This window comes from Chlorocebus sabaeus, chromosome 5 (genome assembly GCF_047675955.1).
Source record: "Chlorocebus sabaeus isolate Y175 chromosome 5, mChlSab1.0.hap1, whole genome shotgun sequence".
Lineage (NCBI taxonomy): Eukaryota > Metazoa > Chordata > Mammalia > Primates > Cercopithecidae > Chlorocebus > Chlorocebus sabaeus.
In genome coordinates, this window is record NC_132908.1 from 77,896,581 (window position 1) to 77,923,971 (window position 27,391).

Sequence of the window (27,391 nt, forward strand, 5' to 3'; positions counted from 1 at the left end):
TGAGTAGCTGGGATTACAGGCGTGCACCATCATGCCTGGCTAATTTTTTGTGTTTTTAGTAGAGATAGGGTTTTGCCATGTTGGCCAGGTTAGTCTCGAACTCCTGGTCTCAAGTGATCTGCCCGCACAGCCTCCCAAAGTGCTGGGATTACAGCATGAGCCACTGTACCCTGCCAAGGCTCCAGTCTTAGATGGGACCTGGCACCTGGCAGATTCACCCCAACTTGGTCATTGCCAGGGAGCTGGGATGTCAGCACAATGGAACAAGGGGACCATGCACACTGGAGAGTCTCTCCAAACACTGTCCTCCTAGTGACTGCAAAGACTCTGGCAGCAAAGCGTCCCTCCTCTCCATGTGAAAGATACACTCGTGGAAATACAATAAACAGCTCTCATTTTGGGGGGCATTTTTGCCTGTCTGGTGTTGTGGAGTAGACACAGAACGCAGAATGGGGACACAGTCCTGAGGCTAGTGCCTGGTGGAGCTGGGTTTTGTTCAGTCCCCCGATGCCACAGTGCCGGGCTGAGAGAGGGTGAGCTGAGCCCTTGGTGTGCGTCCTTTTTCAGACTTATATCCACATCATCGACCAAAGGACCAGGCAGCCTGTGCAGACCAAGTTTTACACAGACGCCATGGTGGTCTTCCATCACGTCAACGCCTATGAAGAGGACGGCTGCATCGTGTTTGACGTTATTGCCTATGAGGACAACAGCCTCTACCAGCTCTTCTACCTGGCCAACCTGAATCAGGACTTCAAGGAGAACACCAGGCTCACCTCGGTCCCCACCCTCAGGAGGTTTGCCGTGCCCCTCCACGTGGACAAGGTAATGGCTTCCAAGGAGGTCCCTTTTCTTTCTAGAGAGATGTGGGCCCAGGTGGGAAGTTACTTTGGCCCTTATTTGATTGACATTGAAATCGAAAGTGAACTGTTCTTGAAAAAGAAAAAAAAAAAGTTTCCTTGTTTTTCCCAAAGTAGTACCAATTCATAATAAAAACTTTAAAAAATATAGATAAGTAAAAAGGAAAAAAAAATCCCTGTAAACCCACCACCTGAGATGATCATTGTGGATATGTATGTTTGTCTCCCAGTCTCTCTCTCTCTGTCTCTGTGTGTGCGTGTGTGTGTGTGTATGACTCTTCCTTTTAATCATATTGTACATAATTTTTAACAGCTTTATTGACACAGCATACTATTTGTCCTTTATTTATTATTATTATTATTTTGTGTTTTTTTTTTGAGACACAGTCTTGCTCTGTAGCCCAGGCTGCAGTGCACTGACATGATCTAAGCTCACTGCAACCTCCACCTTCGGGGTTCAAGCCATTCTCCTGCCTCAGCCTCCCAAGTAGCTGGGATTACATAGGTGCCTGCCACCATGCCCAGCTATTTTTGCATTTTTAGAAGAGATGGAGTTTTACCATGTTGGTCAGGTTGGGTTCGAACTCCTGACCTCAGGTGATCCACCCACCTTGGCCTCCCAAAGTGCTGAGATTATAGTCGTGAGTCACCGTGCCCGGCCTAACTTGCCCATTTAAACTGTTTGACGGCTTTTGGTATATTTTCACAGTTGTGCATCCACCACCACAATAAATTTTAGAACGTTTTCATCACCTCCAAAACACACCCCATACCCCTTAGCCATCACCTCCTAGTCCTTCCCTCCCTGTCCCAGGCAACCTGTCATCTCCTCTCTGCCTCTGCGGACTTGGCCTTTCTAGACATCACATATAAATGGAGTCTTAGACTACATGGTCTTTTGTGTCTGACTTCTTTCACATAGCACAATGTTGTCAAGGCTCATCTGTGTTGGAGTCCGTATCAGTGCTTCATTTCTTTTTGTTGTTGTTGTGGTTTTTGCTTGTTTGTTTTGAGACAGAGTCTCGCTCTGCCACCCAGGTTGGAGTGCAGTAGTGTAATCTCAGCTCGCTGCAACCTCTGCCACCGAGGTTCAAGCAATTCTTGTGCCTCAGCCTCCCAAGTAGCTGGGATTATAGGTGGCTGCCACCATGCTTGACTACGTTTTTGTATTTTTAGTAGAGATAAAGTTTCACCATGTTGCCCAGGCCGGTCTTGAACTCCTGAGCTCAGGCAATCTGCCTGCCTCCATCTCCCAAAGTGCTGGGATTACAGGTGTGAGCCACTGCGCCCGTCCAGTACTTCATTTCTTTTTATTGCTGAATAGGTACATACTATCTTACGGACTTCCTTCCTTCCTTCCTTCCTTCCTTTCCTTTCCTTCTTTCGTTCCTTCCTTCCTTCCTTCCTTTTTTTTTTTTGAGATGGAGTCTCACTCTGTTGCCCAGGCTGGAGTGCAGTGGCACAGTCTCGGCTCACTGCAAGCTCTGCCTCCTGAGTTCACGCCATTCTCTGGCCTCAGCCTCCCGAGTAGCTGGGACTACAGGCACCCACCACCACGCCTGGCTAATTTTTTGTATTTTTAGTAGAGATGGGGGAATTCACCGTGTTAGACAGGATGCTCCTGACCTCATGATCCGCCTGCCTTGGCCTCCCAAAGTGCTGGGATTACAGGAGTGAGCCACCGTGCCCGGCCCAGACTGCTTTTCTACCTATTTATGTATCTAAACATCTCTCCATGACATTAAATATTCTTTGAAACATCATTCTAAACATTTGCCTAATTGTTCATGGCAGGGATCCGTCATCATTTGCTTACACAATTCCCTGATGTTGAAAAGCTCCGTTCTTGTGCTAAGAATGACCACCAGGCCAGACATTATCCCCAATTAGGGTGATGTGGCCAAGGCTCTGGGCTTGACTTACAGAGACTTACAAAGACTTCTGGCTCCAGAACTCACTGACTTCACGACTTAATTAATTTAAATGAAACCAAATTCAATTCAATTAAATGTTGATGGCTTACATTGACTAAATACACGTTACGTGCCAGGTACTTTGCTAAGCCTTTTGTTTTTCTTACCTCACTTATGATCAAAACAACCTGTGGGAAACGTTCCTGTAGAAGCCTCATTTTGGCGACGGACACACTGAGGCTCAGAGAAGTTAAGAAATGTGGGCAAGGTCACACAGCCCAGAGTGGCAGAGCCAAGACTGGAACCTGCCCCCCTCTGTCTCTAAACCCCCCTTTTTTTTTTTTTGAGGTGGAGTCTCACTCTGTCACCCAGGCTGGAGTGCAGTTGTTTAATCTTGGCTCACTGCAACCTCCGCCTCCCGGGTTCAAGTGATTCTCCTGTCTCAGTTTCCCAAGAAGCTGGGATTACAGGCACGTGCCAGCACACTCAGCTAATTTTTTGTTTGTTTGTATTTTTAGTAGAGATGAGGTTTCACCATGTTGGCCAGGCTGGTCTTGAACTCCTGACCTCAAGTGATCCACCCACCTCGGTCTTCCAAAGTGCTGGGATTACAGGCATGAGCCACCGTGGCCAGCCCTAAACCCCTGTTGGTAACTACAAAGGAGTAGGAACTCTGCTATTCTCCCCAGTAGCTCTAACTCCTAGGAGAGAGCCTCAGATGGTGCACACTTGGGGCTCTGCAGGCCTGGCAGATGGTCCTACAGTATCCAGGGAGCCTTCTCCCACCCTTACGACCCAGTTTCTCAGTGTAGGAATTCAGCCACCCTCCCAGCCAGCAGGCAGGGGAGCTGGCATTTGAACCTAGGTTTGTCTGACTCCAGAGCTGGGGTCCTCCCCCATCTCTCCAGCGTTTTCCCACCCATAGCCATTTGTGTATCTCTGCCATGGTTTTTGTCATATTTTATATCACCTCTACTTAACATTTAAAAATCCATTTTTTTTCATTTCAATCAATTCACTCTCTACTTAACTCATTTGAAAAGAAACACATCACTACCCAGTAGAAAGCTGGCAATGCTTGCTGCACAGAGAAGACAAGCATGAGAATAAAATAATGGAAATAAAGCAGAGGTCTTGAGCTCCAGCCAAAGGGCTGTGGCTTGCCAAGACCTGATCTCTCTGTGAAAAAGCAAAGTTTTAAAAGTATTAGGCATGAAAAACATCGTGGCACCTCACTGAGACTCTCCTTGACCTAGTCAGAATGACTGGAAGAGAAAATGGCATTGATTTTCTCCCCCATGTGACTCAGGGCTATTGGATGAACAGCCATGTCCCATGAAATCAGCACATGAACCCTGGACCCCTGCACCGCTTGCTCCCGGAAGCGCCACAGTGCAGCCCCTCAGACTGTCTCCTGGTTCCAGGAAGTACTGAGGGATAACAAGGCACAAAGCTAGTAAGTCTCAAGGCTGACCTCAGCCCGGGGATGGTACACAGAGAGGAACACGCTCCCTCCCACTGCCACACCCTGCAAGATTTTATAACCTTTTATCACACTCAAGAGTGCTTTGCTTCCTTGGAACCAAGCTAAGAATGTTAGCTTGTGTATCTTTAAAAGCCATCATGTGGTCAGGCACAGTGGCTCATGCCTGTAATCCCAACAGTTTGGGAGGCCCAGGCAGGTGATCACCTGAGGTCAGGAGTTTAACACCAGCCTGGCGAACAAGGTGAAACCCTGTCTGTGCTAAAAATGCAAAAATCAGCCCGGCGTGGTGGCCCTTGCCTATAGTCTTAGCTACTCAGGAGGCTGAGGCAGGAGAATCACTTGAATCCAGGAGGTGGAGGCTCCAGTGAGCTGAGATCCCACCACTGCACTCCAGCCAGGGCGACAGAGTGAGACTCCATCTCAAAAAAAAAAAAAAAAAAGCTGTCGTGTGAACCATCTGCTGCTTTGAAACTAGCAAAGGAAAGCAAGCCCTGGGATGGGTAGCTCCTGCCACGCTTTTTAATTGCTACTTATTGTCCCTTAAATATGTCTTCTTATTGCACTTTCAAGTGGCTCCGCCTGCATATTGAAATCAGAAAGTCAGGCAGGTGGACCGAGCCTTACATGCTCTGATCCAGCAGCTCTGGCTCCATCCCATCCAAAGGTTTATTGGAGAAGCAACTTCAGGAAGATGCTGCCTTTACTCAGATGCCCTCTGGGCCTGAGGCCTTTGCAGGACATTGCTGTCCTCTCTGTCTGCAACTCTGTCCTCCTGGGCTGACACTCCTGCTCCCCCTGGCTGGCCGCACATTGGGATGGGGGAGAGCCCTGAGACCCCCATGTCTGGGCCTTGGCTTCGGCCCAGACCAAGGAAGTCCAGGCCCAGGTGTGGTCTCAGAAATCCCCGGTTCTGCCATGCAGCCATGGGAGAGAACCTCCAAGGTCAGGGCTCGGCAGCATGACCCGGCAGGTGATCCGTATCCTCTAACTGCACCTTGTAGCTCTTTGTCAACATTTATCTCAAGTGTAAGTAACTTGTTCATTTCCCTCTTCCTGTTCAAGCCTAAGTTCTGGGAGGACAGGGACTCTGTCTCAGCAGCTCATCCGCTGCACTCCGAGGATGCTCTTAAATACTTGAAATGAATGAATGAATGATGAATACATGAAAAATGGGAAGCAAGGTCTCCAAAAGGGCGCAGCATCTTCCTTTAGCCTTTGGAACCCGTCCCAAGTGAAAAGTACTTCCCACATAGAACAGGCAATAGCAAATTCTATTTAAAAGGCCAGGAGGTCCTGAATATCCCAGATTCTCTTGCTTTGGGGCCAGCTGGGGTCAAAGGAAGGTGGGGCCGGCAGGGCCTGTGGGCACCGTGGGCCTGTTTACACAGGGAGGTGTGGGGGTGCCTGAGGCAGGGCTCAGCAGTGACGGGGAGTGGCTGGGAGGGGTGTGGGCAGGGCGGGTCGTCTGGACCTTGGCCCTGCCCTGGTCCTGAAGAGCACTGTGTGAGGCCCTAGGTTCGTGTGCACCCACGCCTAAGGGGCATTGACACGAGGAAACACTTTGGACCTGGAAGGGGTAGCTTTGACGACTGGATCAGTGGGTTTGATTTCTATCTCCAAATGCACAAATGCAGACGCTCAAATAAGAGAAGCCATCATTCATGGAGGACTCCCTAGGTGCCAGGCTCTGTGTTCAATGCCTTTTCTGCTCTTAGATCCTGGCAAGAGGGGCCCCTGCTCTGGGTTTGGCACTTAGGAGGTCTGTGGGCCAGCCTTTCTTTCTCCAGCAGGACCCCTACTCCACAGGGTGAGTTCACAGGGCCAAGGCATTCTGCCTACCCAGAGGGGTGCCTCCACCCCCACCCCAACCATACGCTGGACACCTGGGATCCCAGAAGCCGCTGAAGGTCCTAGCCTTGCTTCCAATACCCGTCTTCCGAAGGGCAGACTGTGCCACTCTGCTGTTCCTGCTGCAGGCCCACGAGGTGGCCAGGGCTGACTGTTGCCTTGGTTGTGCTGGCTAGGGTACCCAGGCAGTGAGGGATGGAGCCTGGGATAAGGCAGGAAGGAGCCAGGGGCCAGAGACTGCCTCATTCCAGCTCAGAACTCTAAGGAGTCCTGGGTTCTCAATTCACAGTCATCCTTTCAGGCCAGCACGGTGCATTGCTGGAACATTCTGTCTGTCCAGCACAGTAGCTACTAACCACGAGTTGTTATTGTACACTTGAAATGTGGCTGGCGCAGCTAAGGAATTGAATTTTTAATTTTACTTAAGCTTATTTTTAAATTAAATTTAAGGCTTGGCGCAGTGGCTCACGCCTATAATCCCAGCACTTTGGGAGGCTAAGCCAGGCGGTGGATCACTTAAGGTCAGGAGTTCAAGACCGGCTTGGCCAACATGATGAAACCCTATCTCTACTAAAAATACAAAAATTAGCCAGGCACTGTAGCGCATGCCTGTAATCTCAGCTACTCAGGAGGCTGAGACAGGGGAATTGCTTGAACCTGGGAGGCAGAGGTTGCAGTGAGCCGAGATTGTGCCCCTGCACTCCAGCCTGGACGACAGAGCGAGACTCAGTCTCAGAAAAAAAAAAGTAAAATTAAATTAAATTTAATTTAAATTGCTACATATGGCTAGTGGTTGCCATTTGGGACAGCCAGCTCCACACCATCATGAAGGGCTGTGTGTTAAGACAGGGAGAGAGATGGTGTTTGACTTAATTTGCTTGGTGTATTTAGACAGAAGGTTGGTGGGCCTCCACTTGTACGCTCCTCCTGGCTCCTGCGAAATTTAGGGGCTGTTAAATGCTTTGCTAATCTGCATCACAATGTTCTAAGTTATTTATGATCCCCTACATCTACAGATGAGAAAGTAACTTGCCCAACTTTGTAGAATTATCCCTGGGATTTGAGCTGCAACTGGAATGTATGCCCGTCTGGCTGCACGATGTGTCTGGCCCTGGACCAGCCTGTTTTTCATAACCATTATTTAATTTAATCCTAACATCATGCTCGGATGCAGGTGGAAGCATCTCACTTATACCCAGCACCACTCTAAAATATGAACCACTACCCCGATTTTACAGACGAAGAAGCTGGCTCTGAGGAAAAGAGGTCTGCTCGAATCTACATGGAAAACCACAGCGTTGAATTTCACAGGGCAGGCAGCATTCTAGGGGATGATGGTGATGGCTGCTTCTCATGGGATGTCCCTTAAGTGTAGGGATTTCAGTGCAAGCTTGCAAGATGGTGCTGAATTCTGGCTGGAAAGTGATGTCTTCCTAAAACCAAGCATGCTGGCCACAGAAAGCAGCCAAGTCATGTTTGTTATTGCTGTGGATGGAAAAATTCACGGTTTATTCCTCAACCAGTCCGACCAGTTTGGGGCTGGAGTTATAAGATGTCTGTGCAGACCAACTCCCTAAGAATCAAGGCTGGAACGTGCCCAGAGGCCTGTTGCCGTCACATGCTTAGCAAGGTACCAGAAAGGGCCTCCCACCAGCTTGCAGAGCCATGCAGGTAGAGGCATTGAATGTTTGGTTTTTGTTGTTGTTGTTTGTTTTGTTTTGTTTTGTTTTATTTGAGACAGAGTCTCGCTCTGTCACCCAGGCTGGAGTGCAGTGACGCAACCTCGGCCTCCCAAGTTCAAGGGATTCTCCTGCCTCAGTCTCCCGAGTAGCTGGGACTATAGGCACGTGCCACCACGCCCAGATAATTTTTATATTTTTAGTAGAGACGGGATTTCACCATGTTAGCCAGGGTGGTCTCGAACTCCTGACCTCAGGTGATCCACCCACCTCGGCCTCCCAAAGTGCTGGGATTACAGGCATGAGCCACTGCGCTCAACCAAATGTTTCTAAGATGCCACCAGTGGGCCAGGTGCTGGGCTCCTTTGTCTCTGCATTTCCTCTCATTTGATGCTTACAGTCACCCTGCAAAACATATGTCTTGCCCCTTGACAGCCCAAAGAAAAGTTGACTGACTTGTGCATTCACTCATTAATTCAGCAATTACTTCCTGGGTACTAGGTGCCAGGCACTGAGCAAAATCTGGTCCCTGGCTTCTCGGGGCAGACAAGCTAAAAGAAGGAAAAGAGTTTCATAAAGAAGATAATTACAGCTCAGGGCCAGTGCCTTGGAGACACTGCAGATTCCGATGGAGTTGTTAGGGAAGGGGTGTTTCTTCCTAGACCTTCGGGGATGGGGAAGAGTCAGCCTCAGGGCCTTTGCACTGCCTTCACCCTCTACCAGCAATGCTTTTGCTTCTGGACCAAAGAATCAATGCAGAGGCCCCAGGCATAGGCTCTGCTTCTCTCCCTGTGACTTTGGACCAGTCCCTTTCCTTCTCTAGGCCTCAGTTACTTCTACAAATCGAGACTGAATTAAACTAATTTCTGAGGACCCTTGCGGTTCAGCTGCTAAGTTGCAGTAAACTTCTCATGCTCTCTAACACAAATGCTGCTATCCCTAAAATAGGTTGGTTTTAATTATAAAAGCCATTTTGAGCCAGGTGTACTGGCTCATGCCTGTAATCCCAGCACTTTGGGAGATCAAGAGAGGGGGATCACTTGAGCCCAGGAGTTCCAGACCAAGTTGGGCAACATAGTGAGACCCTGTCTCTACAAAAAACACAACAATTAACCAAGGATGGTGACGCAGGCCTGTAGTCCCCCAGCTACTCAGGAGGCTGAGATGGAAGGATCACTTGAGCCTGGGAGTTTAAGGCTACAGTGAGCTATAATCACACTACTGTACTCAGCCTGGGCGACAGAGCAAGACCCTGTCCCAAAATAAAATAGAAGCCATCTTGGAAAATGCAGAAAGTAGAGAAAAGTTTAAATGAGAAGTCAGCCATAACAATAATTTTCTGTTGTCTCATTCCTCAGTATCTTCTAGAGTCTAACCTGTACTCACCTCCAGTAGTGGTGGCAGCTATAGAATAATAATAAGTGATAGTAGTAGTAGTATGGTAATGATAGTAATAATAATATAACAACAACAATGTCATCAACAGAAGCAGCTGACATTTATCTAGCACCTACTGTTAAGCAGGCATTCTTGTGAATCATTTGTACAGATGATGTCATTTAATCTGCACAATAACTCAAAAGATGCATATGCTATTAATATACACATAAGGAAACAGAACTATAGAGAGGCCACGTGACTTGCTCAAGGTCCCATGGTTAGTACATGAGGGAAACAGGGAGTAGTAGATGCTCGATAAATATTTAATCATGCTAAATCCCTCTCCTCGCTTATACTGATGACAGCAAGATACTGAACACAGCAACATCTGATTGTAAATTGAAACCAAGAAATGTCCTTGCAGGTTGTTTTTCCACCGAATAATTTTTATTGCATGTTTGTTTTCATTTCTGCAGTGGTAACTTTTCCTAGGAGAAAATACTGAAAATACAGAGAGGCATACAAAAAAGGAACTGAAGTCCCCCATAATCCCATCATCTGTTGTATTTTTAATATTTGGTATATTTCAGGCCGGGCATGGTGGCTCACGCCTGAAATCCCAACACTTTGGGAGGCTGATGGGGGTGGATCACCTGAGGTCAGGAGTTTGAGACCAGCCTGGCCAGCATGATGAAATCCCGTCTCCACTAAAAAATACAAAAATTAGCCAGGCATGGTGGCATGCGCCTGTACTCCCAGCTACTTGGGAGGCTGAGGCAGGTGAATCGCTTGAACCCAGGAGGCGGAGGTTGCAGTGAGCTGAGATCACACCACTGCACTCCAGACTCCAGTCTGGGCAACAGAGCAAGACTCCATCTCAAAAAAAAAAAAAAAAAAATTATACTCACACACACACACACATTTAGTATATTTCTCTGCCTCTTCTCAATGTCACTTTTTTAATGCGGTTGAGCTCAGACTGCATATGCAATTTGTCCTGATGCTGCTTTTACTCGGTGTTGTGTGATAAGCATTTCCCATGTTGTTGTAAAGTCTTCAGAAGCATCCTTTTAATGACTGCTGCAGCTTTATATAGGTGAATCACCTAGGACTTTAAAAGTGAGAACTTACGCTTAGAAGCACATTAATTTTCCCTGTGAGGGATAAGGCAGGCTCAGAGTAAGAGAAAGGAGTCCTATCACCTACCAGGTATGTGACCTTGGAGGAGTCACCTTAAATGGCCAATCCTCATTTTTTAAACCGAGACTAAGAATAACAACAGAAAAAAAGCTGCTTCCTATGATTAATGTGAGGCTAAACCAAGATGACATGTATTCAAGCATTTTTAAAAATATATACACTAAAGCAAATGTTTGCTCTGGATTACACGTTTTTATTTTATTCTTTGAAAACTGAATTTTTTCAGAATGCAGAAGTGGGCTCAAATTTAATCAAAGTGGCATCTACAACAGCCACGGCCCTGAAGGAAGAAGATGGCCAAGTCTACTGTCAGCCGGAATTTCTTTATGAAGGTAAAATGCATCCTCTTGTCCTGAGATTAGGAAAGGGGCAGATTTTCGTGGGGACCCCAGAGGCCTCTTTACATAATACTTCCTTCCTGTGCACACACAAGGGTCAAAAAGGAAAGGCTCTTGGGATGCCCCGATGAGAAGCATCTGGGGACATTTCTCTTTCCTCTATCTTCAAATGCTTCCTAGGAAGGCAATGGGTAAGGCCAGCCATGGTGGCTCATACCTGTAGTCTCAGCACTTTGGGAAGCTGAGGCAGGCAGATCACTTGAGACCAGGAGTTCGAGATCAGCCTGAGCAACATAGTGAAACCCCATCTCTACTAAAAATACAAAAATGAGCTGGGTATGGTGGCACATGCCTGTAGTCCCAGCTACTCAAGAGGCTGAGGCATGAGAATCGCTTGAGCCCAGGAGGCAGAGATTGCAGGAAGCTGAGATTGTGCTATTGCACTCCAGCCTGGGCAGCAGAGCAAGACACTGTCTCAAAAAAATAAAAATAAAAATAGGAAGGCAGTGGGTGGTTGCTGGGCCGGATGACTTCTGCAAATGCTGTCCCTTACTGAACACGGGCTTATCGAACAGGCACAATACCTTTCCATTTCTACCTCTCAACATCCACAATATCCTGCAAAACAGCTGTTATCAGCTCCACAATATGAAGGAGAAAACTAGGCCTGAGAGACCTTGAGCTACACACAGAACGCAGACCCTCTAGAACAGGAGTCACACCCATGGGGCAGGGCTCCCCAGTCTGGGCACTGTCGCCATCTGGGGCTGGGTCATTCTTTGCAGTGGATGCTGTCCAGGGAATTGTAAGATGTGTAGCAACATTCCTGGCTTCTACCCACTAGAAGCCCGGAAGACCCCTATCCTGAACTGGAGCAGCCAAACATGTCTCCAGACGTTGCCAGCATCCCATGGGGGCACCATTGCCATGATGGAGAACCACTGCCCCAGAATATAAACCCATGAGGTGAGGATTGTGTTGCTGTGCTCACAGGGTATCAGCAGCACATGACACAAAGGCTGGCATACAGAGGTCTGTGTTCAATACGTCAAAGTACAGAATGAATGGACTTGTCCAAGGAGACTCAGCTAGAGAGTGGCGCGGTGTGCATTTAAACTGAGCGCATTGGCTGGGTGCGGTAGCTCGCACCTGTAATCCCAGCACTTCGGGAGGCCAAGATGGCCGGATCACTTGAGGCCAGGAGTTTGAGACCAGCCTGGCCAAGTTGGCGAAACCACATCTCTACCGAAAATACAAAAATTAGCCGGCGTGGTGGTGCATGCCTGTAATCCATAATCCCAGCTACTCGGGAGGCTGAGGCAGGAGAATTGCTTGAACCCTGAAGGCAGAGCAGTAAGCTGAGATTTCGCCACTGCACTCCAGCCTGGGCAACAGAGACTTTGCCTAAAAAAAAAAAAAAAAGACTGAGAGCCTTGTTCCATCAGCTGCCCCATGCCAGGAAGTTTGGGTATCTGGAAGAGCACATCGACTTAGGGACTCTTTTAGGATGACCCTTGGATTTGACCTAAGAATCCACTTCTGTAAAAGGCATCCCATACATCCCATAACCAGTTCTGTGAGGGAACTCATACGCTTGGAGTCTTTAGAAATGAATCAATAGGTGATGCCAGGTCTGAAGGCATCCACCCCCATCCCTGCTCACCCACCACATCACATTTTTTTTCTTTCCTGAGAAGACCATGCTTATTTATTGTTGCAATATTGTGCACACTAAAAAGTGTAACAATAAACAAAGTACCCATAATCCCTGCACCTGTGACAGCCCTTTGGGATACCCATCCAGTCCTCCCATCATGTGTGGATTGTGTGACATAGGCCAGGTCCCTTCCAGCGAGTTCTCAGACTGCTCTCATTTCATCCCAGCAGTGTCATTCTGTTATTGTTGACATTAGATTTGTTCATGCACATCAAGGCCTTAGTGTGGTCTGGCCTATAGGGAGAGTCCGGCCAATGACAGCAATATTAGAACAGCCCTAAGAAGCAGGTTCAGACGATCGCAAAATTTGCCAAAAGGCAGGCAGCAGAGCCAGGTTGTGACCCCAGCCTTCTCTTATCCCAAAGCCCATTGCCTCTGTATTTGTACTTTTGCAAAATACATTCCATATCATCTAGAATGTTCTGAAGCTGCCTCTTGCACTTAATGAATGTAACCTGAGTATTTTCCCACATCCTGAAGATCTTCAAAAGACATGGCTGTTAAGGACCAGGCACGGTGGCTCTCACACCTATAATCCCAGCACTTTGGGAGGCCTAGCCTTAATTTCATGTAACTACTGGCCAGGCACAATGGCAATTACAGGCATTACTCATTCCTGTAATCCCAGCACTTTGGGAAGCTGAGGCGGGTGGAGCACCTGAGGTCAAGAGTTTGAGACCAGCTTGGAAAACATGGCAAAACCCCATCTCAATTTTTTTAAAAATACAAAAATTAGCTGGGGGTAGTGGGGCACACCTGTAGTCCTAGCTACTTGGGAGGCTGAGGCAGGAGAATCGCTGGTTTGAGAGGGGCCCAGGAACATCTTGGAAATCTCAGGCCTACTTTGAGGTCAAGGGCAGACAACTTCTTCTTATTTAAGTATGGGAGTGTTCCGTCTGCCTCACCTTCATCTGGGCCTGTCCCCTTGGAAGTTTCATGCTTTCTCATATGTGGGATTGGACATCTCCTTCCTACCTCAATAGTTCATTCCCCTTCCTGCCCCACTGAACCTAATCAGCATTTATCCATGGATGTATCTCTGCTTCCTCTTCTCTTGGACATTATATCTTCACCAGCAGCTGGTGGCAACCACCAGGAATATTTCCTAAGAGTTGAACATCCATTTCAGTATTCAGACTTAGAAATTCCATTTGATGCAACAGGCATATATACATATATACACATTTACGGCCAAGCGCGGTGGCTCATGTCTGTAATCCCAGCACTTCGGCAAGCCAAGGCGGGCGGATCACGAGGTAAGGAGATCGAGACCATCCTGGCTAACACAGTGAAACCCTCTCTCTACTAAAAATACAAAAAAAAAAAAAAATTTGCCGGATGTGATGGCGAGCACCTGTAGTCCTAGCTACTCAGGAGGCTGAGGCAGGAGAATTGCTTGAACCCAGGAGGTGGTGGTTGCAGTGAGCTGAGATGGCGCCACTACACTCCAGTCCAGGCGACACAGCGAGACTCTATCTCAAAAAACAACAACGACAAAAAAAACATATATATATATACACACACACACACACACACACACAGAGAGAGAGAAAAAAAAATAAGATTTTTGATTATGTAAAAATAAGATGATGAAAATTTCACATAATGAGAAACTTAGATTCTATCGTAGAAAATGTAAACTATAAGGCAGTTATAACCCCACCAATGCTTCCAAATTTTTTCTCTTCATTTGTAACCTAGTGGAGATACAGTAATTCTATAATCAGCATTTTACGCTTAACCTTATGGTATGGACACTTGCCCATGTTATTAAAATCATTATTAAATGTTATTTTTCCATGTTATTATATAATTCACCAGATTTAATTAACTGTTCTCCGTTGACACCCTTTTCCACAGCTTCCCATTCTGTTTTAGTTTTTAGTTTTTAATTTTAGAGATGGGGTTCTTGCCATGTTGAGCAGGTTGGTCTTGAACTCCTGGCATCAAGCAATCCTCCCATCTCAGCTTCCCAAAGAGCTGGGATTACAAGCATGAGCCACTATGCCTGGCACAGCTTCCTATTTCTTTTTTTTTTTTTTTTTTCCTTCTTTCTTTCTTTTTCTTTCTTTTCTTTTTTCTTTCTTTTTTATTTTTTTTTTAGACAGAGTCTCACTCTGTGGCCCAGGCTGGAGTGCAGTGGCGCGATCTCGGCTCACTGCAACCTCTACCTCCTGGGTTCACGTGATTCTCCTGCCTCAGCCTCCCGAGTTGCTGGAATTACAGGCATGCATCACCATGCCTGGCTAATTTTCTTTGTACTTTCAGTAGAGGGAGGGTTTTGCCATGTTGGCCAGGCTGGTCTCAAACTCCTGACCTCAAATGATCTGCCCGCCTCAGCCTCCCAAAGTGCTGCGATTATAGGCGTGAGCCACTGCACCCAGCCAGCTTCCCATTTCTCATCACACATATGCACATGCATGCACACATACACACATCAGCACTTTTTTGAAAAGAGCTTTAAGAAATTGCAGTAGCCTCTGATTTTAATCATGCCATTCTCTTTGATTTCTATCTTGGATAATTAAAGATGTTTATACACTTAAAACCTAGGTCTGTGGTACATTGCTCCAGGCCTTTCTGATAGAGCTGGGGTAATTATCAGAGGCTCCGTCCCCTGCCTTTGACCACCTTTGATCCAATTCAGGCTCTACATCAAGCTCAGGGATCTTGGTGTGGGAACGAATTCTGAGGAAAGGCTACCCAGTCTGACAGGAAGGGTGGATGCTCCCAGCCCCCAGTGATGGGGGCTTCATCTGCCTTCTAATTTCCTTGTAGGCTTAGAGCTTCCACGGGTCAATTACGCTCACAATGGAAAGCGATACCGGTATGTCTTTGCTGCAGGAGTTCAATGGAGTCCAATCCCAACCAAGGTACTGGTGTCTGTATTCACAGGCTTTTCCTACAGTGATTGTGTCTATATGCAACGCTGAATTCTAAGGTTCTGAGACATGGATTAGAAAAGAGGAGGTCAGAGGGAGGTAAGTGTAGGATAAAATAAATTTGAAGTAAGGATGGACAGCTGGGAGAGGGAGTGGCACCTAATGGGCTAAGGTTCAGGTAAGAGGTTATGGCTGGAGTTTATTCACTGATTTCTTTATTCAATACATATTTATTGAGCACCAACTATTGGCTACAATGTGGTAGGCACTGAGGGTAAGGAAGTCAGCAGGGGGATGCCCAATCCCTGACCTAAGGAACTCACCCTCTCCAGCAGAGAGGGTGCAGCTGAAACTTAGAGGATTTATTTTGCTTCTTTTTTTGTTTTGATTTGCTTTTTCCTTTTCATTTAAAAAAATATACAGAAAGAGGCAGGGTCTCATTGTGTTGTCCATGCTGGTCTTGAACTCCTAGGTTCGAGGGATCCTCCTGCCTCAGCCACCAAAAGTGCTGGATTACAGCCATGAGCCACGATGCCTGGCCCACTGTGCTTCTTAAGCTACCATTTGTGAAACACTTACTGTGTGCTGGTCACCGTGCTAAGTGCTGTGCAGGGATCACTTTTTTTAAACATCTTCATTTTTCATAATAAAATGGAAAATCTTTTTTTTATTGCAAACAGAGCAGAAATGTCCACAGCCAAAAATTAAGCCTCCACCCCTCCATACCCCAAACCACTCTCCACTAATACCAGACCTACAGGGAAATAGGCCTGTTGGGAGATTAAGGGAGATTCAGGGAATTGCACTCTTAAAGCAACAAAGGGGTTGTATTATACTTTTAAATGTTTGCATTGAATGTATTCATTTATTTAACTCATATAAAATTGCAGTGCAATGCCAAATATAAGATATAGTCAATATTTTAATTTTTAGATGGGGTGTGGTGGCTCACACCTATAATCCTAGCACTTTGGGGGGCTGAGGATTGCTTGAGGCCAGGAGTTCGAGACCAGCTTGGTCAACAATAGCAAGACCCTGTCTCTATATTAAATAATAATAATAAATTTAAAAATATTTTAATTTTTAAAAGAATTCCTTATGCAGTATCAGCTACATGGTGGCTGGAGGACCCATGTTTAAAACTGGGGGAGGAGGCTGGGCGCGGTGGCTCATGCCTGTAATCCCAGCATTCTGGGAGACTGAGGCAGGCAGATCACCTGAGGTCAAGAGTTCAAGACCAACCTGGCCATGGTGAAACCCCGTCTCTACTAAAAATACAAAAAATTTGCCAGGTGTGGTGGTACATGCCTGTAATCCCAGGTACTCGAGAGGCTGAGGCAGGAGGATTGCTTGAACCCAGGAGGTGGAGGTTGCAGTGAGACAAGATCACGCCATTGCACTCCAGCCTGGATGACAAGAGTGAAACTCCATCTCAAAAAAAACAAAAACCAAAAAACAACAACAAAAAAACCTCAGGGAGGAGAGTTAGCTCCTGTCCTTTCTTGGCTGTGCTCACCAGAGGTAGCTGTCATTGGGTGATTATGTCAAAAGTCTATATCCGATGGGCTTCATTTCTGTGTTTCTCCTCGTTGGATGTACAGATAATAAAATATGACATTCTCACAAAGTCATCCTTGAAATGGAGAGAGGACGACTGCTGGCCAGCGGAACCCCTGTTTGTGCCCGCACCAGGTGCCAAGGATGAGGATGACGGTAAGACTCTAAGAAGCCAAGCCTAGTCGCTGCATGCTGCTGATGATCCCCCTTCCCACAGAGACACCATTTAGGGGCAGCTGACCCCCCAGCTCATAAAGGGGGTGGACTGGTGCTTTGAAGTCTACATCTGTCTGGGTTAAAGCTAAAAGGTTAGGGAGTCCCCAAGGCTACCTTTACTTCTTATACCAATTGCAAAGTTTGAAGGTCTCCAAGATACCCTTCGGCTTCAATAATTCATTAGAATCACCAACCTCACTGCAAGCGCTTATACTCACAGTTCTGGTTTGCAGCAGTGAAAAGATACAGACTAAAATTAGCAAAGGGAAGAGGTGCACAAGACAGAGCCCAGCAGGGACCCACAGGAGCTTCCAGCTGCACTCTCCCAGAAGAGTCACAGATAGCACTGACTTCTCCTGACAATGCTGTGTGACAATGCTCACACAATATTATTGCCAGCCAGGAAGCTCCCCGAGACTCGGTATGGAGAGTTTATACTGGGGCTCACTCATGTAAACATGGTTGCCCGCCTGTGTGTCTGACCTTTATGTAGTCTTCAGTCCTCCTGGAGATCAAGCTCATACCACGTGGCCCAAGGCCCCACCATAAATCCCACTGTAACGGTAGACTGCCTGGTGTGGCCCAAGGCCCCCACGTATACAAAGATACTTGTATCAAGCAGGACATTTCACCAGTATAGAGGTGACCTCCCAGAAACTGAGGACAAAAGCCAGTCTCCTTTTTAGATAAGTTTAAGTTTTTTACTGCACAAAGTCCATCAGTGCGGTGACACTAAGCTCTCTCAGAATGCAGAATCTTGGTTTTTAAATTGATTACAGTGGCTAGATCCAAAAGAAATGTTTTTAAGAAATGGAGTCTTGCTCTGTTGCCCAGGCTGGAGTGTAGTGGCATGATCGTAGCTCACTACAGCCTCAAACTCCTAAGTTCAAGTGATCCTCCCACCTCAGCCTACCAAGTAGCTGGAGCTACAGGGGCACGCCACCATGCCTAGCTCATTCTTTGTATTTGTTGTAGAGAAAGGGTCTCACTGTGTTTCCCAGGCTGGTCTCTAACTCCTGGGCTCAAGCGATCCTCCCATCTTAGCCTCCCAAAGTGCTGGGATTACAGGTGTCAGCCACTGCACGTGGCCTAGATCCAAATTTTTAACAATGCATAAGCGCGTAAATGTTTCACGGCGCCCCTGGAAATGTGTATTTGTGGCCCACCTCTATTTTCTAGGTTTCCACTTGACTGAATGATCCTTCCCCTTTCATTCTCAGAAATGCTTCAGAAATGCCCTGCCCACAGCCCTGAGGAGGCTAAGGAGGGTAACTAGAACCATAGGTGGGGATGTCACCTGGCCACGCTGGCAATGGGGCCGCCACACCTGCAAGGAGGGCAGGCTGCCCCACTTGAGCCTGCCAGCTTCTTCCCTCAGGTGACAAGGGAGTGGTTTTCCACCTGGGTCTTGTCTTCCTACTGATCATGGCATGGCATGCCAGGCCAGCAACCCTGTGTCACTGTCATCTCCAAGGCGGGGGACCACTGGCATTGCCTCCTGCTCAGGCCGTTGTCCCACTCGGCGGTGTGGACACTTCCTTTACATTCTCTGTGAGGAGGGAGTATCATCATCTTCATTTTACCAATGGGATGCTCAAAGAGTGACTTTGTTGCCCAAGGTCACACATCCCATACATTCAGAGGTAAGATGTAAATCCAGGCCAATCTGACTTCAAGGATGCTCAACTGCTCTTCAACCTGGGACCCTCTGGGGGCACTGAGAGTATTTGCAGGAAGTTGATATGCATTATTTTGTTTAACCATTGAAATGCCATTCTTCAAGCCAGGTGCGGTGGTTTCTGCCTGTAATCCCAGCACTTGGGAGGTCAAGGTGGGCAGATTGCTTGAGTCCAGGAGTTCAAGACCAGCATGGGCAATATAGGGAGACCCCATCTGACAAAAAATACAAAAATAAGCCAGATGTCATGTCATGTGCCTGTAGTCCCAGCTATTTGGAGGGCTGAGGTGGGAGGATAGCTTGGGCCCAAGAGATCGAGATTGCAGTGAGCTGTGATCACGCCACTGCACTCTAGTCTGGGCAACAGAGTAAGAACCCATCTCAAAAAAGCAAAACAAACAAACAAAACGAATGCCATTCTTCAATGCCTGCAATAATTTAGTGTGCTTTCAAAATCCATCATGCAGGAGATACTCTCGGCAACCCTGTGAGTGTAGGTGAGATTATCCCACCTCTACTGATGAAGAGACTGAGGCTCCGAGAGGTCAAGGGACTGGCCCAGCCAGGGCTAGAACCAGGTTTTCTGGTTTCTTTGTTTGTTTGTTTTGAGATGGTGTTTCACTCCGTCACCCAGGCTGGAGTGCAATGGTGCGATCTCGGCTCACTGCAAACTCCACTCCCAGGTTCAAGTGATTCTTCTGCTTCAGTCTCATGATTCTCCTTTTTCAGTCTCCTGAGTAGCTGAGATTACAAGCACCCACCACCACACCCAGCTAATTTTTGTATTTTTAGTAGAGACGGGGTTTCACCATGTTGGCCAGGCTGGTCTCGAACTCCTGATCGGAAGTGATCTCCCCACCTCTGCTCCCAAAGTGCTGGGATTACAGGCGTGAGCCACCACGCCTGCCCTACAGCCAGATTTTCTGATTCCTAGTTTCCAGGCCTTTCCTTTCTAGTACAGTGTCTCAAATTCACTTCCGTCCTGTTTTGGTTAGATACATATGTCTAAAGAGGGCGGAGAGACATGCTGAGAAATTCATCCCTCCGGCTGAAGCCTGCACTTTTACAAAGTGTTTCTTTCTGTTTCCCCAAAGGAGTAATCCTATCAGCCATTGTCTCTACTGATCCCCAGAAGCCGCCTTTTCTGCTCATTCTGGATGCCAAAAGCTTTACAGAATTGGCCCGTGCCTCCGTTGATGTCGATATGCACATGGATCTCCATGGATTATTCATCGCAGACATGGACGGGGACGCAAAAAAGCAGGCCGCTTCTGAGGAACAGCGGGACAAGGCTTCCGACTGCCACGGGGCTCCTCTGACCTGATGGTGTTGAGGTTTGGACAGGGGAGGGAAGCTTGGCTGTCAGAACTCCATGGATACATATCTTTGGATAGAGGGGAGGGCCTTGGTTACCTTTTGTACTTATTCTTTCTGTGGGTGCTTTCACAAGGGCATGGCAAGAGAGCTTGTCAGTATCATTTCTTTCATTTTATTTTGGCCGTAAAAATTTTGTTTGAAAGTCAAATATTTGAAGATCAAGTATATATTGATTAGATCCAGTTCTTCTAAGAAAGCTCCTTTCCTTTAACATAAAGACCTTGACTATGAATCGGAAATTATATTCAATGACATCATCATCATTTTTAGAATGAGCCACTAACCTGTTAGAAAAGAGACAGATAGTTATTTATCATTGTGCCTTCCTCTGTCTCTTTCTCTTTCCTTTGCTCCCTCCCGTCTTTCTAGTGGACTAAATTGTGTATTTGGGAGTTCTCGCTTTCTAGCCAGGCCTGATGAGTTAAGTTATGTGACCAGGAAGGCATGCCACTTTGTAGTCATTCCATGCAAGTCAGGGCGTAATATAAAATAATAAAAACTTTACTCAGACTTTATTTTTTCATGGCTTCTCCCCCTGAAGGTCTTCTAAGGCAATAAAATAGTTGCAGAGCTTGATGGTTCACAGCCAGCACGATGCCTCATTGTACAGTCAATGGGACTGACAGTTTGGTGTGGGACTCCTCTTTGCAGGAGGGGATTAATAGGTACTGGACATTGACCTGACTAGCCACAGCCAAGGGGCTCGAACCCAAGATTGGGTTCTTCCCTACTGCTGAGAGTTCTTCCCTACTGCTGAGAACTAGAGCAGTGAGCCATGCCCATGTGCATAGGTAAAAGGAGTTTCTCCAAGCTTGTACATGCTGCCAAGATAAACCAGGCATTTGGGGCAGTGTGGAAGGAGGCTGAAGGCCCCTGAGCCAGGTAGTGATGGGGATGGAGAAAGTGGGGAACAAGACAAGTGGGATGCCACATCACTACCGGGAGCCCCAGAGACATCTGAGTCTACAGTCAAGTGGGTGCCTGATGCATGGTGTAAAAAAACAAAGGCAGGCTGGATAATTCCCAGGTCATGCGATCAGGAGAGCTGGGCTTCACAGCCTTATTCCGCACTTACCTCCTCTCCTGAATCTGGATTTCATTCAGTCACCAATGGGGATTCGATGACATATCTGGAGGATGGGAAGGACTCTCTAGTGGCACTGCATGGAATCCCCCAGAGGGGCAGCTCCCTCCAGTATGGTCTTAGCTTTTGCCCTGCAACCACCATGAAGCCATACTTAGCTTCTACCAAAATGTAGGCTCCATGAGGCCAGGGAGTTAGGCTTTTACTTTTCTTTCTTTTCTTTTCTTTTCTTTTCCTTTCTTTTCCTTTCTTTTCCTTTCTTTTCCTTTCTTTTCCTTTCTTTTCCTTTCTTTTCCTTTCTTTTCCTTTCTTTTCCTTTCTTTTCCTTTCTTTTCCTTTCTTTTCCTTTCTTTTCCTTTCTTTCTTTCTTTTCTTTCTCTTCCTTCCTTCCTTCCTTCCTTCCTTCCTTCCTTCCTTCCTTCCTTCCTTCCTTCCTTCCTTCCTTCCTTCCTTCCTTCCTTCCTTCCTTCCTTCCTTCCTTCCTTCCTTTCTTTCTTTCTTTCTTTCTTTCTTTCTTTCTTTCTTTCTTTCTTTCTTTTTCTGAGACAGGATCTCGCTCTGTCATCCTCGCTAGAATGCAGTGATGTAATCTTGGCTCACTGTAGCCTCAACCTCCCAGGCTTAAGTGACCCTCCCACCTCAGCCTCCCGAGTAGTAGTGGGGACTACAGCCATGTCCCACCACATCCAGCTAAGTTTTGTATTTTTTGTAGAGACAGGGTTTCATCATGTTGCCCAGGCTAGTCTCGAACTCCTGGGCTCAAGTGATCCTCCCACCTTGGCCTTTCAAAGGGCTAGGATTACAGGCACGTCCCACCTTGCCCAGTCTTTCTTTTCTTTTTTCCTTTTTTTTTTTTTTTAATGTTTTTTGAGACAGAGTCTCACTCTGTCACCCAGGCTGGAGTACAGTGGCACAATCTCGGTTCACTGCAACCTCCGTCTCCGGGATTCAAGCTATTCTCCTGCCTCAGTCTCCCTAGTAGCTGGTAATACAAGCACGTGCCACCACGCCCAGTAATCTTTGTATTTTTTTTAGTAAAGACGGGGTTTCACCATGTTGGCCAGGCTGGTCTTGAACTCCTGACCTCAGGTGATCTGCCACCTCAGCCTCCCAAAGTGCTGGGATTACAGGCGTGAGCTACCATGCCCAGCCAAGCCCTTTTTTTTTTTCCTTCATTGAAGTTTTTATTGAGATAATTGTACATGCACATGCAGTGTTGAGAAATTATACAGAAAGATCTCATGCAGACTTTACCCAGTTCCCCCATTTGTAACATTTTGCAAATTTATATAGTACAATATCACAACCAGGATATTGATATTATCCACCAATCTTATTTAGATTTCCCAGTTTTACTTGTACTTATTTGTGTGTACGTGTATATAGTTCTAGACAAATTCTAGACTGCATCCACCATCACAGGCAAGATACCAAATAGCATGTCGGCATGAAGATCCCTCATGTCACTTTTTTATCACCAAACCTACCTCCCGCCCTCCTCGCCTCCCATCCCTAACCCCTGGCAACCACCATAAAATGGTGTCCTTTCAAAAATGTTATGTAAATGGGATAATGCGGTATTAACCTTTTGGGATTGGCTTTTCTCACACAGCAGAATTCCTTGAAGATTCATCCAGTCGTGGTGGGTATTCATCCAAGTCATTAGGCATTGGGTGTGTCTGACTCACTATTTTATCCTCAACACTTGTAACACTGCCTCGTGTAATGTAGGCACTCAATACATACTTGTTGAATGAACGAATGCACCAGTTCGCCCAACAGATTCAACTCGTCAATGCGTCAACAAGAAATGGATGTCTTACAGGAGAGCTCCCGGGAGATGGGGAAGCGAGTCCACATGGAGTCCAATGACAACACACGTAGTTCCCTGCTAAGGTTCCTCACTCCTGCTGTCCCTGACCACTCCCCTCTCTCCTCTCCTCCCTGTTGGTCCTGCAAAACCCCTCCTATCGTTCTCAGCATTTTCATTTTTGCCCTAAGCTTACATACCCTGTTCAACAAAAACGCAAGCCATGGAAATGGCAGGACAAAGACCATCTGTTCTTCCTCAGAATCGCCTTTGGGAACCTCAGTACCTCCAGCCTTGATAAAATGGACAAAAGGGGACCAGGTGCGGTGGCCCACATCTGTAATCCCAGCATGCTGGGAGGCCAGTGCAGGCAGATCACGAGGTCAGGAGTTTGAGACCAGTCTGGCCAACATGGTGAAACCTTGTCTCTACTAAAAATACAAAAATTAGCCGGGCATGGTGGTGGGCACCTGTAATCCCAGCTACTTGGGAGGTTGAGGCAGAAGAATCACTTGAACACAGGAGATGGAGGTTGCAGTGAGCTGAGATCGTGCCACTGCACTCCAGCCTGGGTGACAGAGTAAGACTCTGTCTCAAAATAATAAAATAAAATAAAATAAAATAAAATATAAAATAAAATAAAATAAATAAAACAAAACAAAACAAAATGGACAAAGGAGAAATGCCAACTCTAGTGACCTGAGAAAAACCTGATTAAGGGCTGCGTTTGGGTGGCAGGAATGGAAAAGAATTGAAAAATGTGACAAGTCCTCACCCACTCATTCTTCCACTTTAAATACTTGAGAAGAGGGTAGAATTAAAAAATGCTTCCCCACCTCCTTTCTACTAGATTCCTATTGCCTAACAGTACCCAGAACTAGTCATGAAAAAGGGTGCAGTTCTGTGGGGAAGAAAAATATGTCCGTGGTTTGTTTATCTTGTTGAAGATGACAGGTAGAATACCAGACTGATGAGGGAGGCTGGCACGCCAAATCTTTCTTTCTCAGTTTCAAAAACACCAAAGGTTGATGCCAAGATATTCAGTTTATCTGGGTCCTTAATTTGGACACATTTCGTATACAGACCAGGGTAATTAGCTCAAAACTCCACAAGAGCTATGATGCATGCTCCATTCTTGAAGGACCCACAAGACACTCCATCTTACCCTCTTAGCCTTCCTTGTTATGTTTCATGTGGGTGGAATATATGACCAGGAAGTTCTGCAGGAAAAATCACTCTGGATTTCTTTATTGCTTTGATAAAGCCACAGCATTTCTCAAGTGCTCTGTGCTGCAAGCGTCAGGTACACAGTAGGAAACCCAAATGTTTGCTGACCCACTAACTTTTTCCACCAAAGCTTTCTCTAATTTAATCCCAATTCTGGAATAAGCTGGATAGACACTTGGGCAATCAACTCACAAAAAATCTAACTGTGTTGGCGCGACATCTACAATATTTGCTCGAACACTTCCTCCAGAACAAAGTTCAGCCTGACTCCTTTAAGAAGGTTGCTGGTCCAGGTTAAGTATAAACACCTTTGATGGCTTCTTAAAAACTGTTTAAAAGACTGGGTGGTTTTTAAATGGCCAGGAGATGTCTTTCTCATGACAAATCAGGACATGCAGACCAAAAAGTCATCACCACCATTCTCAACATCCAACAATGATGAGACGTGCGGTCTCAGTACTTGAACTTCTTCCAGTGAGTTTAGACTCAGAGATCCTGCCCAGAAAAACAGCGCCGACTGCCCCAGCTCCTGTGCCACATCAAAAAGCATCCTTTGAGGTCCAGTCCCAGCTAAGAGGCAGATTTTCTTGGACACAACCAGCAAAGAGAGATGTGGCGGCACTGTATTCAGCCTGGGTGGGGAAGAGGACAGCTTTCTTTCTCGTAATTAAGAAAGGCTTTCCCAAGGCCAGGCGCGGTGGCTCACGCCTGTAATCCCAGCACTTCGGGAGGATGAGGTGGGCGGATCACGAGGTCAGGAGATCGAGACCATCCTGGCTAACACAGTAAAACCCCGTCTCTACTAAAAATACAAAAAATTACATTGTGTTTTTATACAATATAATTTTTGGGGGGCATGGTGGCGGGCGCCTGTAGTCCCAGCTACTCAGGAGGCTGAGGCAGGAGAATGGTGTGAATCTGGGAGGCGAAGCTTGCAGCGAGCTGAGATCACGCCACTGCACTCCAGGCTGGGCGACAGAGTAAGACAATGTCTCAAACAAAAAAAAAAGAAAGAAAAGAAAAAGAAAGGCTTCCTGATGGGCCAGGACTTGAGGACCTGCCTGAGTGGCCAGAGGGAACTGGCAAGGGGCTGGTCCTGCCAGGTTGGGAGTGCAGGGCAAGGATTTGGAGACAGACGTGGTTGCCTGAACAAAGCAGGTGCTGAGAGTTTTTCCCAAGAAAGAGCAGTGGAAAGAATCAGGCTTAGGGTTTTTTGTTTTTCCTGTGTTAAGTCTTATCTGTTTATTGTAGAACACCTGGATAAATTAAAGAAATAAATGAGAAAGACACCACAGTTACATTACCAAAAGGAAACCACTGAAATCATTTTGATATGTTTTTCTCCAGGTGTTTTTGAGTGCGTGTGTGTGGGCAGCGTTTACATATTAGTGATCACCAGTTTATAATCTACTCCTTTTCACTTAACATATGATGCAAGCATTTTCCCAGGTCATTAAATTCTTTTAATGGGTGCATAATATTCCTTCTTGGGGGCATGGCATAATGTAGACTACCCTACTGTTGGACATTTAGGTTATTTCCAATTTTTGACTATTATAGATAAGGCCCTGATAAGTAATGTCCTGCATAAAATTCTAGAGTTCATCCCCTACCCTGTATTTGGGTGGCTGTTACTGTTATTTTCTTCAGCTAGATTCCCGATTCAAAATTTCTGAGCCAAAGAGTAGAAAAACAAGGTAATGGGTGTTTTCTTGAAAGGCCAAAGGTTTGGCTTGATTCATAAGACTGAAACTGAGAAGACAATTTTGGATATTTGAGGCTCAAATGGTCAAAATGGTGGTAGGACTGAGAAAACCCATCTCTGAGGAAACTGAGAAAACATGGGTACATGGTAATATCATTTTAGTTCAAATCCTCCCTCCTTCCTTTTCCCTAGTCTTTCCAATTCTCCATATTCTTCCACTCCATACAAATGCATGGTTTTTGTTTGGTTGGTTGGTTTTTGAGACGGAGTCTCACTTTGTCACCCAGGCTGGAGTACAGTGGCACGATCTCAGCTCACTACAACCTCCGCCTCCCGGGTTCAAGCAATTCTCCTGCCTCAGCCTCCCAAGTAGTTGGGACTATAGGCATGTGCCACCACGCCTGGCTAATTTTTTTGTATTTTTAGTAGAGATGGAATTTCACCATGTTGGCCAGGCTGATCTCCAACTCCTGACCTCAGGTGATCCACCTGCCTTGGCCTCCCAAAGTCCTGGGATTACAGGCGTGAGTCACCGCGCCCGTCCACAAATACACGTTCTTTTTCAGGCATACATTCACATTCGTTCACTTACTCAGTGATAAGACTGTGCTCGCAGATAGTGCTGGAAAAAACCAGTGCCTCAGTGTGCTCAGGGAGTGTATGGCTTTGTGAAAAACCAACACAATACAATGGAATGGAGGTGAAAAATGGGTGTACCCTCTGCAGCCTTAGCCAGGGATGGCCACAAGAGGAAGGATGGTAGCAGTTGGCAAGGTGAAACAGGTGATCCAAATTTAAAAAGGAGCGTGTGCCTGGCCTTGGAGTCAGGGAAGCATATGAGAATCTTGAAAACCTGAACTGTTGGGCAGAAGGCGGGGGCCATAGCAAAAGACAGCCCCAAGCAGACCCCCACTTTATCTGCACTCAGGTCAGAAATGAAACTGGCATTAACTAAAGGGAATTTTCCAAAGGTGGCTTCAAGGACAATCAAGGACTGATAGTCATTTTTATGTATATATATATAGCTTTTTAGAGATCTAAGTCACATACCAAAAAACTCACTCACTTAAAATGTACAACTCAGCAGGGCGTGGTGGTTCATGTTTGTAATCCCAGCACTTTGGGAGGCCGAGCTGGGAGTATCGCTTGAGCCCAGGAGTTCGAGACCAGCCGGGCATACGTATATAAAGTACAACTCAATGATTTTAGTTTAGTATATTGTGAGTTCTGTAACCATCGCTACTACCTAATTTTAGAACATTTTTATTACTCCAAAAAAACCCCCCTATATTCACTGGAATTACTCCTCATTCTGCACCCCCCAGTCCTAGGCAACCACAAATCTACCTTCTGTTTCTGTGGATTTGCTTATTCTGGACATTTCATATAAATGGAATTACATGTGGGCTTTTTGTGACCCTCCTTTTACTAATT

General features: G+C 46.4%; 1 protein-coding gene and 1 long non-coding RNA gene across 2 annotated transcripts in view; one reads left to right on the plus strand and one right to left on the minus strand.

Annotated features, from left to right (window-relative positions):
* The window catches only part of BCO1 (beta-carotene oxygenase 1), a 50,600-nt gene extending 29,020 nt beyond the window's left edge, over positions 1-21,580 (plus strand). The window contains exons 7-11 of the mRNA XM_007994180.3: positions 568-825; positions 10,593-10,698; positions 15,200-15,294; positions 16,905-17,016; positions 19,849-21,580. Of these exons, the coding sequence (XP_007992371.3) occupies positions 568-825; positions 10,593-10,698; positions 15,200-15,294; positions 16,905-17,016; positions 19,849-20,078 (801 nt within the window). The 3' untranslated portion in view covers positions 20,079-21,580. The remainder of the gene's footprint in view (positions 1-567; positions 826-10,592; positions 10,699-15,199; positions 15,295-16,904; positions 17,017-19,848) is intronic.
* Positions 1-27,391, minus strand: part of LOC119627675 (uncharacterized) — a 59,744-nt gene that overhangs the window by 15,114 nt on the left and 17,239 nt on the right. The gene's annotated exons all lie outside the window — the stretch shown is intronic.